The sequence below is a fragment of the Mustela nivalis genome (assembly GCF_964662115.1).
Source record: "Mustela nivalis genome assembly, chromosome: 7".
NCBI lineage: Eukaryota > Metazoa > Chordata > Mammalia > Carnivora > Mustelidae > Mustela > Mustela nivalis.
In genome coordinates this window covers 116,849,369-116,866,139 of record NC_139026.1, presented here as the reverse complement: position 1 = coordinate 116,866,139, position 16,771 = coordinate 116,849,369, and the positions used below count along the sequence as shown (strand labels likewise).

The window sequence follows — 16,771 nt, the reverse complement described above, 5'->3', positions numbered from 1 at the left end:
GCCAAAAACGTATGGAAGGGGATTTTTCAGCATGAGCTTTAACTATTTTACTGTTAAGGCCAATCTAACTGTGCATTAAGCCTACTGAGGCTCACACGATATAAGCCTGGGAACTACTATCTCGAAATCCTCAGTACATACACTCAAATATCTGTCCTCCTTGTTTGGAATCAGAGCATATCAGAAACAAATTTCCTTGGTGATCTTGTTAGAATGTGTTAGACCAGCTTTACTATCACCCCACTATCTGTCTCTCCAAACTGGGGCCTCTTGACTTTCTTTGCAGATGTAGCCCCATTCCAGCCTCCAAACCAAATCCCTGTGGTAGAAAAGATCTATAGTCCGGCACTGCTAGTTCAGGCTGGTGCCCATATCTGATGAGTGAATTTCTTCCTATTTCTGAGACTTTTAGGCTGGCTCCATTTGGGTTAACTGAGGTTTTGTCTTGCTTCCTGTACACAATCTCTGTTATAAAAATGCTAGGACTTGGGGCGCCTGGGTGGCTTAGCGGGTTAAGCCTCTGCCTTCAGCTCAGGTCATGATCTCAGGGTCCTGGGATTGAGCCCCACATCAGGCTCTCTGCTCAGCAGGGAGCCTGCTTCCTCCTCCCTCTCTGCCTGTCTCTCTGCCTACTTGTGATCTCTGTCAAATAAATAAATAAAACCTTTAAAAAAAAAAAAAAAAAGCTAGGACTTGGCTTGCACATTCCAGTCTCCATAGCTGGGCCCTGATATCTGCTGACTCCTTTGCTGATGCAGGTTCTGCTTTCCATACTGCTGAGTGTCCCTTGCCTCCAGCCATGCTGATATGCAGCCTACTCCTTGATACATATACCTGCTGCTCTGCTGGCATACTGTCAGTCTCTAGTGCAACCCATCTGCCAGATTCGGAGTATGCTCTGAACGTAGAGACAAACAAGTGGGACATGAGAGAAAGAGTAAAGAAAACTCTAAGGTTTGGCCTGAGAAACTAGAAGGAGTGAGTTGCCATCAGTGGAGACGGGAAGGGCTGTAAGTAGAACATGCATGGCGTTGCAGGAGGAAGACCAGAAGTTCAGTTTTGGATATGCTGACACAGAGATGTTCATTGGCTATCCAGCTACAGAGACTGAGTTGGTCACTGGACATACATTTCTGGAATGTGGGAGAGAGGCCTGGACTGGAGGTTATTATTTTGGATGTCACTAGTATGTAGCCAGCATTTAAGCCATTGCACTGGGTGAGATCATCTAAAAAGGTTGATGTAGATAGAAAGTCCAAGAACTGAACCAAAAGACACTCCTACATTAGAAATTGAGGAGAAGAGGAAGAATCAAAAAAGACTGCTTTCTGGAAAACTGGTTGCTCTTTTCCAGCAAATAATTAGTAAACATGACCATAGATGCATGCTGGGATCTAACCAGAGTTCTTCCTCTGTTTCTTCACAGAATGTGCCTCACTTTACACACAAATAGGATGCTACATACCACTGGTGGAGGCCTTTTTTTATATAGTTCTTACCATGGACTTGGATTTGCTCCAAGTCCTCTTTATTTTCTCCTGGTATGTGTGGGATCAGTACTGTGATTTCCATGAACATGCAGCAGAAGAAGAAGTGAAGCTCTGTCTAGAGAGCAGTGCAGTTTTATAGGGTCCCATCCGATGGAATAAAAGGTTTAAGAACAACTTTCTACCCAAATATGCTAATCAATCATATCTGCAGGCGAGCATTTGGCTTTTTGTGTATATAGATTCATCACCTGGTAAATGGTGATTCTTTGGGAACTATTTTCTCTCTTTTTAAGGAAAAATTGAAAAAAATTGTGTTTAGTTAGCTTTTATAAGAAAGTATCATCTCCTAGCTAAAATGTAAACTATTTAAAATATTAAAAGCCCAGAAAACAAGCTTAAACAAACCCATTTGAAAAAATGTATAAAAGGGAAGCAGAGCACCATAAACTTGGTGGCTTAAAACAACAAAATTTATTCACTCACAATTCTAGAGGCAGGAAGTTCAAACCAAGGTATTGGTGCGCTCTTCCTTGTCTTTTCAGTTTCTGGTAGTCCCCAGCAATCCCTGATGTTCTTGGCTTGTTGCTTTACCTTCCAATCTCTGCCTCTGTCTTCACGTGGTCTTATTTCCTGTGTGTCTGTGTCCAGATTTCCATTTACTTAGAAGGACACCAGTCAAAATATTAGGGCCCACACTAACCCAGGATGGCCTCATCTTACAACTGCAAAGCCCTACTGCCAAAAAGGGTCACATTCACAGATTCTGGATTCTGGGGAGATAGGAATTGGGGGGGCGGCGGGGGCGGACACTATCCAACCCAGTAGAGTAAGAGTGAATTGAATTTACTCAATATGTAGCCAAAATACAATATATCATTCTCATAAAGATGAGCATATATGCCCACAGCAGAACAGTTAACAAAGTAAACACACAAGAGGATTTACCCTAATTCCCAGTTCATATCACACTTCACTGTATTTCTCTAGCGTATTTTCAGAAACTATAGCACTCTTCTACTGTGCTCCACTGTGTTTCATAGATTCCTTAGTTGGCCACTTGCTTGCCCTTTTGTAAGTCATCCCTGATAGGTTTGATAGTCTACTAGGGCCAAAAATGAATCAGGTAGCTTTCTGTTTCTTCCTTTATCTCTGCTTCACACAGAATCCCAGATTAGTTGCCTCAAGCTCTTCCCCTGGTCTCTGAACTTTTGGATCTAATCAGCTTGGATAGCAGTGAGCCTAACTTCTTCAGAGCTATGCTTGGCCTCGTAAAGGGACAATCTTCTATGGAATGCAAACTGGCTCCCTCCATTGAAACATGGGTCAATGCAAGTGAAAGCACAAAAAGTTGGGTGTTAGGTCATGGATACCTCTTCCTTACTCTGAGTGCCACTCTTCCCTGTTATGTGGAGCAGTGGGCAGGGTGCCCCCAACCAGGATCAAGCACATAGTTTACAAGTGGGAGAGCATGCTCCTTTCTGATGTCTTCTTATACCCTGTATTTCCAGTTTACCAAGTGGCTGGAGATCTTCATCTTGGCTGTCAACATGTAGACACGGTTATTTTGAAATACACAATCCAAACAAGGAATCCCAGATATTTACCTCATAGCATAGATTTGAATTCTGTCACTTCAGCACTATATAAACTAAAATACTAAAACAGCTTTTTTTTTTTTTCTTTTCAGCATCAACTTTTCCTTTAATGTCAGAATATTTCTGCTGCATCAGTTGCCTCCTTGGGCCAAATATTAGGTACAATTTATGCTAACCCAGTTTATTTCTACTGAAAGAAGATCTTTGCTTATCATGTCTGTCCTTTCCTCCCTAAGAGACAAACTAATAGGTAAAACCTGCCTACTTGAAGAAGTTGAGGTTCTCAACAGATGACTGAGTGCAGTGCTAGGGAGAGTCTCATGAGCTAGTTGATAAAACCAGACATTATTCATCTCTTCCCTATAACACCAAAATTCTTCCAAGGAAAATATCAATCTGGTTAACCTGCTAACTTTACCTGCTCCCAGGACTGCTAACTTCAACACAACCTCTAATTCTTCAACTATTGTAACTATAAATAGTAAGTCACTAACAATGGAGAAAAAGAAAATAAATAAAAATGGAAAAACCCTTCCTTTCATGCTCAAGTTCTTTTCTACAAATTTGTTCCCATAGGTTCCTAATTCTTGCTGAAAAATTGTATCATTAAGCTTGTCAGGAGAATGCAAAACACTGATATATTTCTTCCTAAAGGGAAGTGTGTAACTAGTAGCTGACAAAGATTTGTGAATATAAGAAATAATCATACAGATTCACTTCTGGCTCGGTTACCCCACTTCCATAAATGTGCCCTTGCCTCAAAGTGGGTAACAAAGATCACCCACCAAAGTATAGAAAGACAAACCCTAGAATGGGTATAAACTACTAAATATTCTCATCTCTTTTCATTCTTGTTTTTATGACTCAAAATGTATGTATACATTCGTGTGGTAATAAATGTTTACCTCTAATCACATTTAACCTGGACACTGTTAATTCATGGCAAAAGAGTCAACGAAATGAGAATGCATCAAAAAGCCTCTAGGGAATAGTTTCTAAGATTCAGGGCAGGAGCCTCTACAAAGCGGTTTCAGACAGTAGAACCAACTACCTGTTCCATTTGGTTATCTCAAAAGCACATTGAATGTAAGGTGTTATAACCAAGTTCATCATGTTCCTCCTCCATCCTCATCCTGTTCCAGGCTTCCTCTAACTCACTAAATGGTGTTAGTTGTGAAAGCCAAAAATCTACAAGCCATCTTTGACTCACCCCTTTCCTCATTCATCCTAGCCCAACCCATTATCAAGTCATATCAGTTTTATCTACTTCATTACTCTGGAGATGGCCACTGCCACCACAACAACTGCTCACCTCACCATAGTCTCCTAAGTATCCACACTAACTATCAACAGTCCTCTAGAGTCTATTCTTCACATTAATGCAGGTTATTCACTTTCCACTCAAATTTGCAAACAGTACTTTGAAATAGTTCGCAAACACCCAAGAAAAAAAATAAATGCATACACTATAAAGCATAATAAAATGAGTATTTCCATTTTACTCATGCACCTACATTTTGAGGGCAGGGGGAGCAAATGTAACTCCCCTGCAGAAAATCCAAGTAATTCATCGACAGAGGTATTTTGGTTCTTAGGTTATGGCTGCCACTTCTTACCTGAAGATCTTGGATGTTACTACTTAAATATGCTCTCCTGCTTTCATTTTCTGCCCTCCTAACTTCTCTTACACAATTCTCCCCAGGGTACCCAGGGTTTTCCTTCACAAGCACTTACACTAGAAATGACATATTTATGACTGATTGTTACAAGTCTAAAACTCTGTGTTGGCACAGACTGAATTTTTTTTGCTTGTCATTGCAACGATTGTACCCACGTAATACACTGGCACCAGTAAATGTTTGTTAGACGATGAAAGGTGAATTGGTTGAACTATGGGCGGAGAACAGGGAAAGGAAAAATCCTTAGAATTTCCTGTGTGGTAGAGTCATTTCATGTGAAAGGGGCTTCTCCCCATCAGTGAATCCTACTTTTAATGAATTCTAGCCCACGGGGTAGTATATGTATCATAAGAATTGCCTAATTTGATTGCATCAGCTTTAGACATGCTTCATGAACTTCAACCAGTGGGCCTCTCCATATTATCTCTATTCATTTAGCACAACTGCCCTTAGGACTAGCGCTTTAAAAGTTCACATCTTTACTTTGACCTCGCTCAACCAAGAAGGTGTACTGGGAACCAAAATTAAGAGCTCAATAAATTATCTATTGCTACTATATAGTTGGAGAAATTTTAACTGAACACAGGTTTGTATTAAGTATATATACTTTAAGTAAATATTCTATAGCTGTAAATTTGAATGTAAAATATTGAATTTACAAGTATCCTTTGCCATGGATCAGCTATAAGCCGAGTTTTTAACAATGTATATATACTTCTTAAATAAGTATCTTAAGAAACTAAAACATGAAGCACTGATTCTCACAATCACCTAGAAACAAATTTTTATTCTTTAAAGCCAGGAGAAACTATTCTTTATGTAAAAACTGAAGTTACTTCTATCTTACAGGCTATTTTATATATATATAGAGAGAGAGAGAGAGAAAGAGAGAGAGAGAAAGAGAGAGAGACACTGTATTTATTAGGCCCACAATTTTGACTGGGATTTAAATTCAGGTTCTGCAGTTTCTGGCAATGACCTCTAGAAAACTCATTTAGTTTCCTCATCTAGGAGAGAGGAGCATTGCCTGGTTAACAGGACTATCTGAATTTCAAACAAAGTAACATATAAGGAAGCACCAGTCACAGTCTGTACTTGGTAAAGGTTAAAAAAATTAACAGAAACTTTATAGCATTGTAGCATATACGGGTTATAAAATTCTATAAAGGTAGTTAAGTTATAAATAAAACACAAATCCTAGAGTATCTCTTGTTTATATTAAAGCAAACTGTCATAAAATCTTGGCCCAAACCCTAGAATAAACCTACAGCAGGAAGTAAAATAATCTGGTTTCAAGGAGGATGAGTGCGCACAAAAGCTGCATGCTCTCTGGCTGAAAAGGTTATCACGGACTCATATGTGTTAACTATCTCAGTGTTAATACTAATTTTTTAAAAGCTCCTGAAAGTTTTGCTCACATTATTTTTGTTTTCCAAGATCAAGCACAGAGAAGCTTTTCCTCTCTTTCCTCCTCTTTCCCTTTTGTAGCTCTGACCCTCTCTGCCTATGAGAGCACTAGGGACCACACACAGGGTCTGCCAGGTTAGTGCTCTGGGCTGTGTGCAAGGGTCTTCTGCAGTAATGACTTCAAATACTTGACCTAACTTGACCAAACTGCAACCTTCCCTTCATTCTCCTCAGCGGAAGTTGTGTGCTATAATCGATTTGAAACACTGCCCCTTTCAGATGGTGACTTGGTCAAATGTATCTGGCCTCTTCCGCCTCATGCACAAGCATACCTTTACTGTTTCTTTCAAGTAAAATGAGCAAAAGATGTGAAGAAAACTCTTGTCAGTCATTTCTGTAGACCTCAGCACAACTATTTTGTCCATTTTTCAATATAATATATTTTCTTGACAATTTAGATACCAAGATAAGACTTAAATTTAACATTTATAAATATTTAAGGAAGAAAAGAATCAATTTGGAAACTTTACCAACAAGTTATCAAAACAAAGGTTTGTTTTTTGACATTGCATGTACAATATTCTATGGTTTGCCATTACTTCCTCTCTAGGAAGAAAGATAAAATGAGAAATACAGTATAGAAGTAAGTCGTTGGAAGTTGGTAGTTTTTTTCAACACTTAAAAGAGACACGAGTCAGAAAAAGTGCAATCCAACAAACCAACTGCAGAAGCCATTTTGCAACAAATTTGAATATGGACCATATATTAGATGATATTAAGTAATTATTATTTTTGTTAGGTATAAAAATGCCATTATAGTTGTGTTTTTGTTGTTTTTAAAAAAGATCTTATTGGTCAGAGACACAATCTTAAGTATTATAAGTAAAATGATTCATGTGGAAATGCATTAAAATATTTCAGCTTAAAAAAATCACATTATGTGTGTCGTAGTGGTGTGGGGTAGAGAGGTAATAAATATAATAGACCATAGTATTCTAATACTGCTGTTAATATATATATATATATAATAAACAAAATAGTGGAATTTCATGTCTCTATATAAATGGCACCTGGTGTAATGCACCATACAGACCAAAAAACAAAAACAAAAACACCCCCCCCCCCAAACAGTACTTAGGTTATGCACTGCTAAGCACACCTGTGACTTGTGAGAGTCAATCTAGTGTCAAAATGTTAGGGTTGTATGGGTAATATATAGATAGGAAAATGGAAAGAATACACGGGTATCCCAGGATCTCCTACAACTCAGAGAAAGGTAGACAGGGAGGTAAGAGAGCTGTGGTATTTGCTTATATTAGAATTAAGGTATTATGAAAACAGAAGACAAATTTTGAGCGAGAAACTCTTTCTATGCCAAACCTGAGGCCACCACATATTCTGCTCATCCTTTATTTCTGTGGTGTTAGCGCATCACCAGAAACTCTTGATAGAATAAAATCTTCAACATCCAAAACACTCATATCCAATGCAGTTCCAATCCATGAAAATAAAACATTCTTTATGTTGAATGCATTTTTATGCATTCAAGTACAACAATCTAGACATTTTTCATGTAGGACTCAAGTAGGAGTAAAAGTGAATTAAACCATTCAGATAAAAATGCAACTGAAGCTGTATTAGCTGCTTTGATGACTCATGAGAACATTTATACATATACTATTATATGTGATACTCCATCCACATAAAAAAGGCATTCTATTTCTTTATTTTTTTATTCGACAAGCAGCAATATCATGTTTGTCATTTTAATGTAGATACAATTATTATGTTATCTGTCATATTACAATATTTAAGTTTTTTATTTTATGTTCTTTAAGATACATTAAAAAAAAAACACATCAACTGCAAACGTGAAGGGGAGAAAAAGCATGGTACCCAACCAAATTCCCACATTTCAGCAATACTTCACTCATTCTTTTAATAAAGTTTTAAGAAATGTCATAATGACATGAGCTTGAAATATCTCTAGGCATTTTCTCTGACGCTCATGACGTGGCACTGGTGATGTTGTAAACAGCAGAAAAACAGGGGCTGCCAAATGACCAAATTATGGAGGCACAGGCCTGCTTTTTCCCACAGGAACACACCAAATGGTGATGGCAATGATCTTCTCACACTCACACTAGAGGAGAGCGACATCACGCTACGTAACTGTATTCATCTGCTGATGCTTGACTGCGCTCGATGTACTGTTTGTCTATCAGAACTTCAATACATTTCTTAATCATGCTGATGCTAGGATTAAACCTAGCTCTTGACTGGCTAATCACCTGTGTAAGAGAGACATGAATGTCAAAGTACTGCTAATTAGTAAGCTATAAATAATTACTTTTAACCAATCAGCTGTGAAAGTGCCTCAGATGTACTGAGGTCCCATCAAACAGACCTAACCCATATGGGAAAAATGTACTTAAAGTAGTTATGAAATCATACTGATTAAAATGAATAAAATCATCCTAAATGGATGGATATGATACATCAAGCAAATGAATCCCATGAACAGTCCTGAATTTTTTAAGCTCGGATGGCAGTGCACAAGGAGAGAGGAAACAATGAGCTCAAGGTTTGATGACAAAAAAATTTAATGCAAAATAAGAAAAAAGTCTAATGTTTCTGTTGTGAAGGAATTACAAAGCAGAACACAGAGCAAAATCCAGTAATATTCATCCATAACTAAATTAAACTATAAATTAATTCATCTATCTAAATACATACCCACACGCTCCAGCTCCTACTTAACCTCACTTACCTTCCAGGTCCTAGCTGAACTAAACACTTTCTCAAGAAAGCTTTCCCCAACATCCCCTGAGTCAATACTTTTGTATACATTCTTATACTACTGTAGCTCTTTTTCAGTGCATGTTAATGTAATTTTTTATTTTGCTTGCATACTATTTCAATAATGTAGTTCTTCCCTATTAGAAGGTGAACTTCAAAAAGGCAGGAACCACATCTTGGGTTACTCTGCATCACATTCCTAATGACTAGCACAGCACTGTATCACATGTAGACACTCATATATTTATGGAATGAATGATTATTTGAAATCAATTTCCTCCAATAACTGGACAAAAGGCTCAAAATATTGGTGAACTTCAGGCCTCTATATCTGAGCCAAAGCAAACTTGAACTTAATACTGAAATTATAAGTAAGTACTGTTTTCATTAAGTGATGAGGCATTTCTTTATGCTCTTTTGGAATCCTATTATTTATGTACCATTTGACAAAGAAGCATTCCTAATCCATTCATTGATAATACTGGTTATCTCAAAAAGCCTTGAGGGCTTCCCCTCCTTTTACCTCTTGAATAAGGGCATTATGCCGAAGTACTTTTCGTGCTTTCATGATACGAACTATAGCAGCCTGGAGATACATTTTCCGGTCCTCATCTACGGCACTTCTAGTCTGCTCCATTTCCTGTTTCACAGGGGGGGGCAGGGGGAGCAAATGAGACATTAAGTCACTGAATCTTTCATAATTCATTTTATCAGTGAGTTTACATAAACTTCCCATCAATACTGAGCATCAAATTAATACAGTTATCATATGCCCATTATCACATAACCATTACCAAATGAGTATCTACAGTGAGTTATTTATAATTTCTTGGGTTAAAGTTGGAAGGTTATAAAAAAAAATTAACACTCTTGTAAAATGTATTTCAAGTAAACAAGCAATAAAGTAGAACCTAAATGACATAGAACAGTTAATTTTTAAGATTTCTCCTTGAGAAGCACCTGGGTGGCTCAGTGGGTTAAAGCCTCTGCCTTCCGCTCAGGTCATGATCCCAGGGTCCTGGGATCGAGCCCCACATCAGGCTCTCTGCTCGGCAGGGAGCCTGCTTCTCTGTCTCTCTCTGCCTACCTCTCTGCCTACTTGTGATCTCTGTCTGTCAAATAAAAAGATAAAATCTTTAAAAAAAAAAAAAAAAGATTTCTCCTTGAGATTCTCTCTCAATCTTCCTCTGCTGCTCTCCCCTCAAATAAGTAAATAAATAAATAAAATCTTTTTAAAAAATAAAATAAAAGATAAAATACAATCCACAAATTACAAATTAGTATTCACTAGTGTAGAGAATAATGGGATCGCAAACATTTTAGGGTTCAAATTTAATTAACGATTAGCTGACACTGGTCTCCCCGTGAGAGAGTAAGCTCCTGAAGAGTGACTGACATCTTATGTAACTTTACATCCTGACCAAGGATAGGGTGGCACATAGAAGGGAATCGAGACACTTAAGTGACATTACCAGGCTATCCCATAACAAAGCAATAATCATTACTGAGTTAAAAGAGGGGCGCCTGGGTGGCTCAGTGGGTTAAAGCCTCTGCCTTCGGCTCAGGTCATGATCTCAGGGTCCTGGGATGGAGCCCCGCATCGGGCTCTCTGCTCAGCGGGGAGCCTGCTTCCTCCTCTCTCTCTGCCTGCCTCTCTGCCTACTTGCCATCTCTATCTGTCAAATAAATAAATAAAATCTTTAAAAAAAAAAAAAAAAGATCAACAGTAGATGTTCACCTTGCAAACCAGCTCATCTGGTAGCTTGAACCCTACTCTGGACATTACTAGATCACACTCTGAGCATTAACAAGATCCTAAGTGGTTCATTTGCATATGAATTCTGAGAAACACTTCTAAAGACTTCTTTGAAAAAATGTGATAAAGCTTTCCCTTATTTTACAAATAAAAGATATGCGACATTATATTACTACTCAAGGTAAAAATTTTTGTGAAGAATCCAAGCAACACTCCACATTTTAATATAGTCTGAAAGTAAGTATGCGTATAGTGTAATACCTTTTTCCTTAGATACCCATTATATTACTGTTTTTATAATCTAAGATACTGGCAGCAGTTTTGTTTGCAAAATTAGTAAATTCAGAGAATAAACCAGAAAAATGCATTGCATTATTAATTTTGATGTGCAAAGTTTTGCATTATTTCAGTTACCACTTGTGAAGTCCAATGCTCAAATCTTTCCAAAAGAAATGACATTAAAAATCACTTACCTGTGGTGTGTCTTTTTGCATTGATGTAGTAATTTTAAATTTTGTTCTTTTACTGCTAAAGTTCATATTTAATGAAAATGAAGATTCTGCATCAATGTCTTCCTACAATTAAAAATAATTCATTTATATTTATAAAAATTAAAATAATTAGAGTTGCTGTAAATAATGTGCCATAAACTTAAATGACTAAAAAAGACTAATTTCACATTATAAAGAATTATTTAAGAGAATAGTAGCTTTCTTCTGTCAAGGAAAGAAAAGAAGCTAAAATCAATTCTAATTTTACACTTGAATTTTAATCTGTTTAGATTTAGAAATAAGCTATTTCTTGGCCCGACTATTATAAATAAGCATTGGATAAACAGTCATAGCTCATTGGTTTAAACAGAATTTAACATTTTAATTCTTATGAACTACTAGGCTCATAGTTTTTCTATCACCCCATTTTGAAAAAGTGAGTAACCAAATGTCTTTTAAAGTACTGTAATAACAAAATACAGATTATAAATAACCGGACGACAGAAGAAAGTAGTTTCCAGTGGCACACGTGACCCTGTGTGGTTCTGATGAAAGCTTACCCTTGAACTCATGTTTTATTCAATCTACCTGAAGCAAGTGGCCTTTTCTCAAGTTAAAGTTGTTAAGCTAATTTTTATAATCACAACTCTGATCACCACTCTGATCATACAGTGAGTTTTCTTATCAGCAGGATCAAAAAGCACCTGGCAAATGAACTCACGCTCAATAATAAGTTACAAGTTCTGTTAAGGAATGGCAGATTCATAATTAAAATTTAATGTGCAAACAAGAATCTATATTTTGTACATTTCTGGGCAGCTAAAGTAATACATTTTAGAAAACTATACAGCTTCTTAGATACTTAATTTAGCTTACAAATTTAACAAACTTCAGATTTTAAAAAATCATGCTTAACTTATAATTACTTGACTTAATTAAAATATTAAGAATTTAGTATTTTGTTAGGATTCTGAAGTCAGAAAAATTAATCATTTCTCAGTATTAAGAAAAGCTTGATTTGAATTTCAGAATGTACGCCATTTAAAGCTGTTCAGTTATAGGCTACAAAATACCATCAATTAAGAGCACCTGGATGAAGCAGTTAAGTGTCTGACTCTTGGTTTCACTCAGGTCATGATCTCAGAGTCATGAGACTGAGCCCCATGTTGGGCTTTATACTCAGCAGGGAATCTGCTTAGGATTCTCTTCTCCCTCTGCCCCTCCCACCCCCTTCAAATAAATCAATCTTAAAAAAATATATCATCAATTAAATGAACTGAGGAAAGAAATAGTAGGCTATTAACTTCACCAAAATAAAAATGACACCTCATTTACAAGAATTTTTTCTTATAGGCATAATTTGGTTTAGAAGATTTAACTCACATCTGTTGCTTCTGAACCACTTAAATATCCAAGATATACTATAACAATAACAAAAACTTGTTATCAGGAAAAAAAGCTAAAAAGAAAAGAAGTATATTACTAGCTTGCTATTCTTGTGACAGGCAGTACAAATATATGGTGGTTATTAGTTAAATCCTGGAATGAAGGGACAGGAGAGTGAGAGCATTTAGGATGGTCACACAAGCTAACTATGCATACAAATATCAATAGTAGTGGTCATTCCCTATTACAGAAGTATGTAATTAAATATCAATTAAATACATGAAAAAGTGAAACACTACAGTTTTTAACATCAGTTAATCAGAATCTACCTGATAGCAATTCTTTCACAATTTTCAGTACACTGTCACAGTATAGGACAAATGAAATCAAACTATAAAGTGCACACAGGCACCAACTTCTCTGTGATTCCAGAAACTCATAGCTATAAGGAGCCTGCAGCATTGTTAGCTGACTCAAGCGCTTTCCAAAGTACAAAGGGCATTACCAATTATAACCTCACTTTAAAAACTCAGAACATCTCGTGAAAAAGATATAATGTTAATAATGCTTAAATTCCTTGAAATACCACCCCATACCTTTTCCGAATCATGGTTAATCATTTTCACATCAAGTAATGATTTGATTGTTTTTGTCAGTTCTTTTTCATTCATCTGAGTGCTGTCCTGAAGCTCTTTATAGCTGACAGTTTCACTGTTGTTAAAGGCAAGAAGAACTGCCATTTGGTATGTAGTAACCATGGCTACATATGGTTTGCCCAAATAGTTCATTTTAACTTCACCTACAATTAAAACAAAATTGTAACAATAAACTGATCATTCAAAGAAACAGAATTCTAAGTAATCAGTCCAGAAACAGAGCCAAAGGATTAAAGGAGCCCTGGAACCTTATGATAAATGTGAAGACACCAGAACAAGAAGCTTAAAGGTGGACGGTGAGAAACAAAACTAAATAACTAAACTAGATACACTAAATAACTGAGGAATATACAAGGCTAACATCTCTCTTGCAAAGGAATAAACTCTTTGGCTTTAATTAAGACACACATACACAACAGTAAAGTAAAACCCAAAAAAGGAACAAACGACAAGTTCCAAAAATCTGGTTATTATGGACCAGCTTAGGAATTTAGTACTATTCAAAAACAGGAAAAGAATGTTGATTTCTTTCCTATTTAGGTATCAATGGTAATACTTTTCAGGTCAAATTCCAATGGCAAAAACTATATACATAGTCTTTTCTTTATTTCTATATACAATTAATTGCTGAACACCAAAAAAGTGAGCCCCTCACAAAATACTTTAGGAGACAGGCTGATTATTGCTGAGATAATTAGAGAAAAAAGGAGAGTTTAAACTCCGCAAGACATTCAGGGGAAGTAAAACTAAATTAAATACAAATATATTAATTAAATACAAATACATTAAGATGTATGAGAAATTCTTTTAGTTATCTAAAACACAGGGTGAGTGAGGTGCTTGGGTGGTGCAGTCAGTTATGCGTCCAACTCTTGGTTTCAGATCAGATCGTGACCTCAGGGCTGTGAGATTGAACCCCGTATTGGGCTTCCTGCTTATCAGGGAATCTGCTTGAGATTCTCTCTTCCTCTCTCCTTCCCACTTGTGCACTCTCCCTCTCTCTAAAATAAACAGATCTTTAAAAATAAATAAATACAAATAAAACTGGTTGAGCAATTTTTCGTTAAAACCAATTATATATTTAATAAATGAGAGTAGGAAAAATTCACAACAGATGTAAAATGAAAGGTCAAGTACAAACTGACCCGCTTATTAAGAATATATCTCTCTATTTCACAAACTGCTGAAAAAAGGTAAAAGCCCAACTTGCTTAATACAGATAAACTTGTATAAGTATGTATTACCATGTACCAATTATGTATTACCAACATAATGACACATTATATTACAAATATAAATTGGTCAAATAAATGGCACTTAAAAGAAATTAAGTTTCTCGTAATGAAATTTCTCTTATGTAAGTGAACAGAATTTCCTAATAAAGGTTAATGGCACTTGACTGATCAAATTTTCTTACATCATTTCTAAGAGATACACATACCCTCCTTTCCTTATACAAAAGGTAAGTTGATTCAATGCATTTTCAAAGCATAGTTTTAACAAAAGGAAAGAGAATTTGAGGGTTTGCTTTGGTTAACATCTTCAGGCAACTCAGAGCAACTGCACACAGTCTACAATCATTCAGGTAGTAATCCTACTATCACATAAGTGTACAACGGTTCCAGAAAGAAGCAAAGGACTGGATTCTAACTAAACTTTTCTAAAATTAGAAACTACTGGAAATTAATTGTGACATTCTGGGAAAAGCATTTGCTATTGCAGTGCACAACAGCACCACAAATAAAAATCAAATGGTTAGATATCCTTACAATGCTATAATGGTTACAGAAATTTCCCTGGTGCTGCCACACTGAAAAATAGTATGGAGGTTCTTCAAAAAGTTGAAAATAGAGCTACCCTATTGACCCAGCAATTGCATTACAGGGTATTTACCTTAAAGATACAAATGTAGTGATCTGAAGAGGCACGTGTACCCCAATGTTTATAACAGCAAAGTCCACAACAGTCAAACTATGGAAAGAGCCTAGATATCCATCAACATTTGAATGGATAAAAAAGATGGGAGATATATATATATATATATATATATATATATATATATATATAAAATATATAATGGAATACTATGCAGCCATCAAAAGAAATAAAATCTTGCCATTTGCAACGACATGGATGGAACTAGAAGGTGTTATGCTTAGTGAAATAAGTCAATTATCGTATCTCTCTGATTTGAGGAATTTGAGAAACAAGACAGAGGATCACAGGGGAAGGTAATGCAAAATGAAACAAGGCAAAACCAGAGAGGGAGACAAACCATAAGAGACTTAATCTCAGGAAACAAACCGAGGGTTGTTGGAAGGGAGGGAGGTGGAAGGATGGGGTGGCTGGGTGATGGACATTGGGGAGGGTATGTGCTATGGTGAGGAAAAAAAAAGTGAATGGAAAAATGTACACTATTTTGAGGGTAAACAATCTGAGCCAAGAATAAAGGTGATTAATGATGACAAAAAATTTTTTTTTCTGAGGTTTTCTGACATATTTAGGGAAACGTTTTTTTTAGGAGTATCTGACTTGTCAAGTCTTGGTTTCTAGATAAAATTTCTAATGTCTAGATAAACTGGTGTGTTACAGAAATGTAATAAACTATTATAAAATTCAGAAACTTTCTTAATAAGCAGTAATAAAATATAAGCAGCATAAATTTATAAGGCACTACTAAAAAGTGCTTCACTTGGGGTGCCTGGGTAACTCAGTCATTTAAGCATCTGCCTTCAACTTGGGTCATGATCCTGGAGTCCTGGGATTGAGCCTTGCTTTGGGCATCCTGCTCTGTGGGGAGTCTGCTTCTCCCTCTCCCTCTGCCCCTCCCCCTGCTTATGCTCTCTCTCAAATAAATAAATAAAAATCTTAAAAAAAAAAAAAAAAAGTGCTGAACTTAAACTTCATTAATAGTTGCTTTAATGATAACCAGCAGGGTACACAGAGGAAAAGAGATGAAAAGCCATCATTAGGGAAAAAAAAACCATCATTAGGCTATAAGAAATCCTTTCCTATATTATTAAGATATTTATATCAGTAAATTTCACTAGATATAATGAAATGTGTATTACCTGTACAGAGATAATGTAACCACGTAAGTTTCCTTCCACTGAAATGCTGGCTGTAAAATAATTCAAACTGTAAAAAAGAAAAAAAATTAATTATTTTCAGCTACTGTAACATAACTTATTTAGCTATTACTACACAAAAAAGTTGATGTTAGAAAAGACATTATAACCCATCTGGTGTACTTACTCATTTTATAGATGAGAAAACTATCCATGCAAGTCCCTGACCAAGATCATACAAATATTAGTGCAGCTCTTTTCACTTACAATTTTGTCCAGGGTACTCTCCCTTAAACTACAACCCTCCACATTTGACTTTATGTATAAATTCAGAAAGGACAGTCAATGCTTAATTATCAGTTTCAAATGACAGCAATTTGGACTTTATAAATACTAATTACTGACCCAAAACACCATCATATAAATTTCAATATGAAAATGCAA

The 16,771-nt window shown here is 36.2% G+C and overlaps 1 protein-coding gene across 3 annotated transcripts in view; it reads right to left on the bottom strand.

Annotated features, from left to right (window-relative positions):
- Nucleotides 1-7,890: 7,890 nt before the first annotated feature.
- CUL2 (cullin 2) overlaps nt 7,891-16,771 on the bottom strand; it is a 103,139-nt gene continuing 94,258 nt past the window's right edge. For all 3 annotated transcript variants that reach the window (XM_082739719.1, XM_082739720.1, XM_082739718.1), the window contains exons 17-21: nt 16,331-16,397; nt 13,200-13,402; nt 11,200-11,301; nt 9,494-9,610; nt 7,891-8,462 (exon numbers count right to left, since the gene is read on the bottom strand). In XM_082739719.1, coding sequence (XP_082595845.1) covers nt 8,331-8,462; nt 9,494-9,610; nt 11,200-11,301; nt 13,200-13,402; nt 16,331-16,397 — 621 coding nt within the window. In that variant the 3' untranslated portion in view covers nt 7,891-8,330. The remainder of the gene's footprint in view (nt 8,463-9,493; nt 9,611-11,199; nt 11,302-13,199; nt 13,403-16,330; nt 16,398-16,771) is intronic.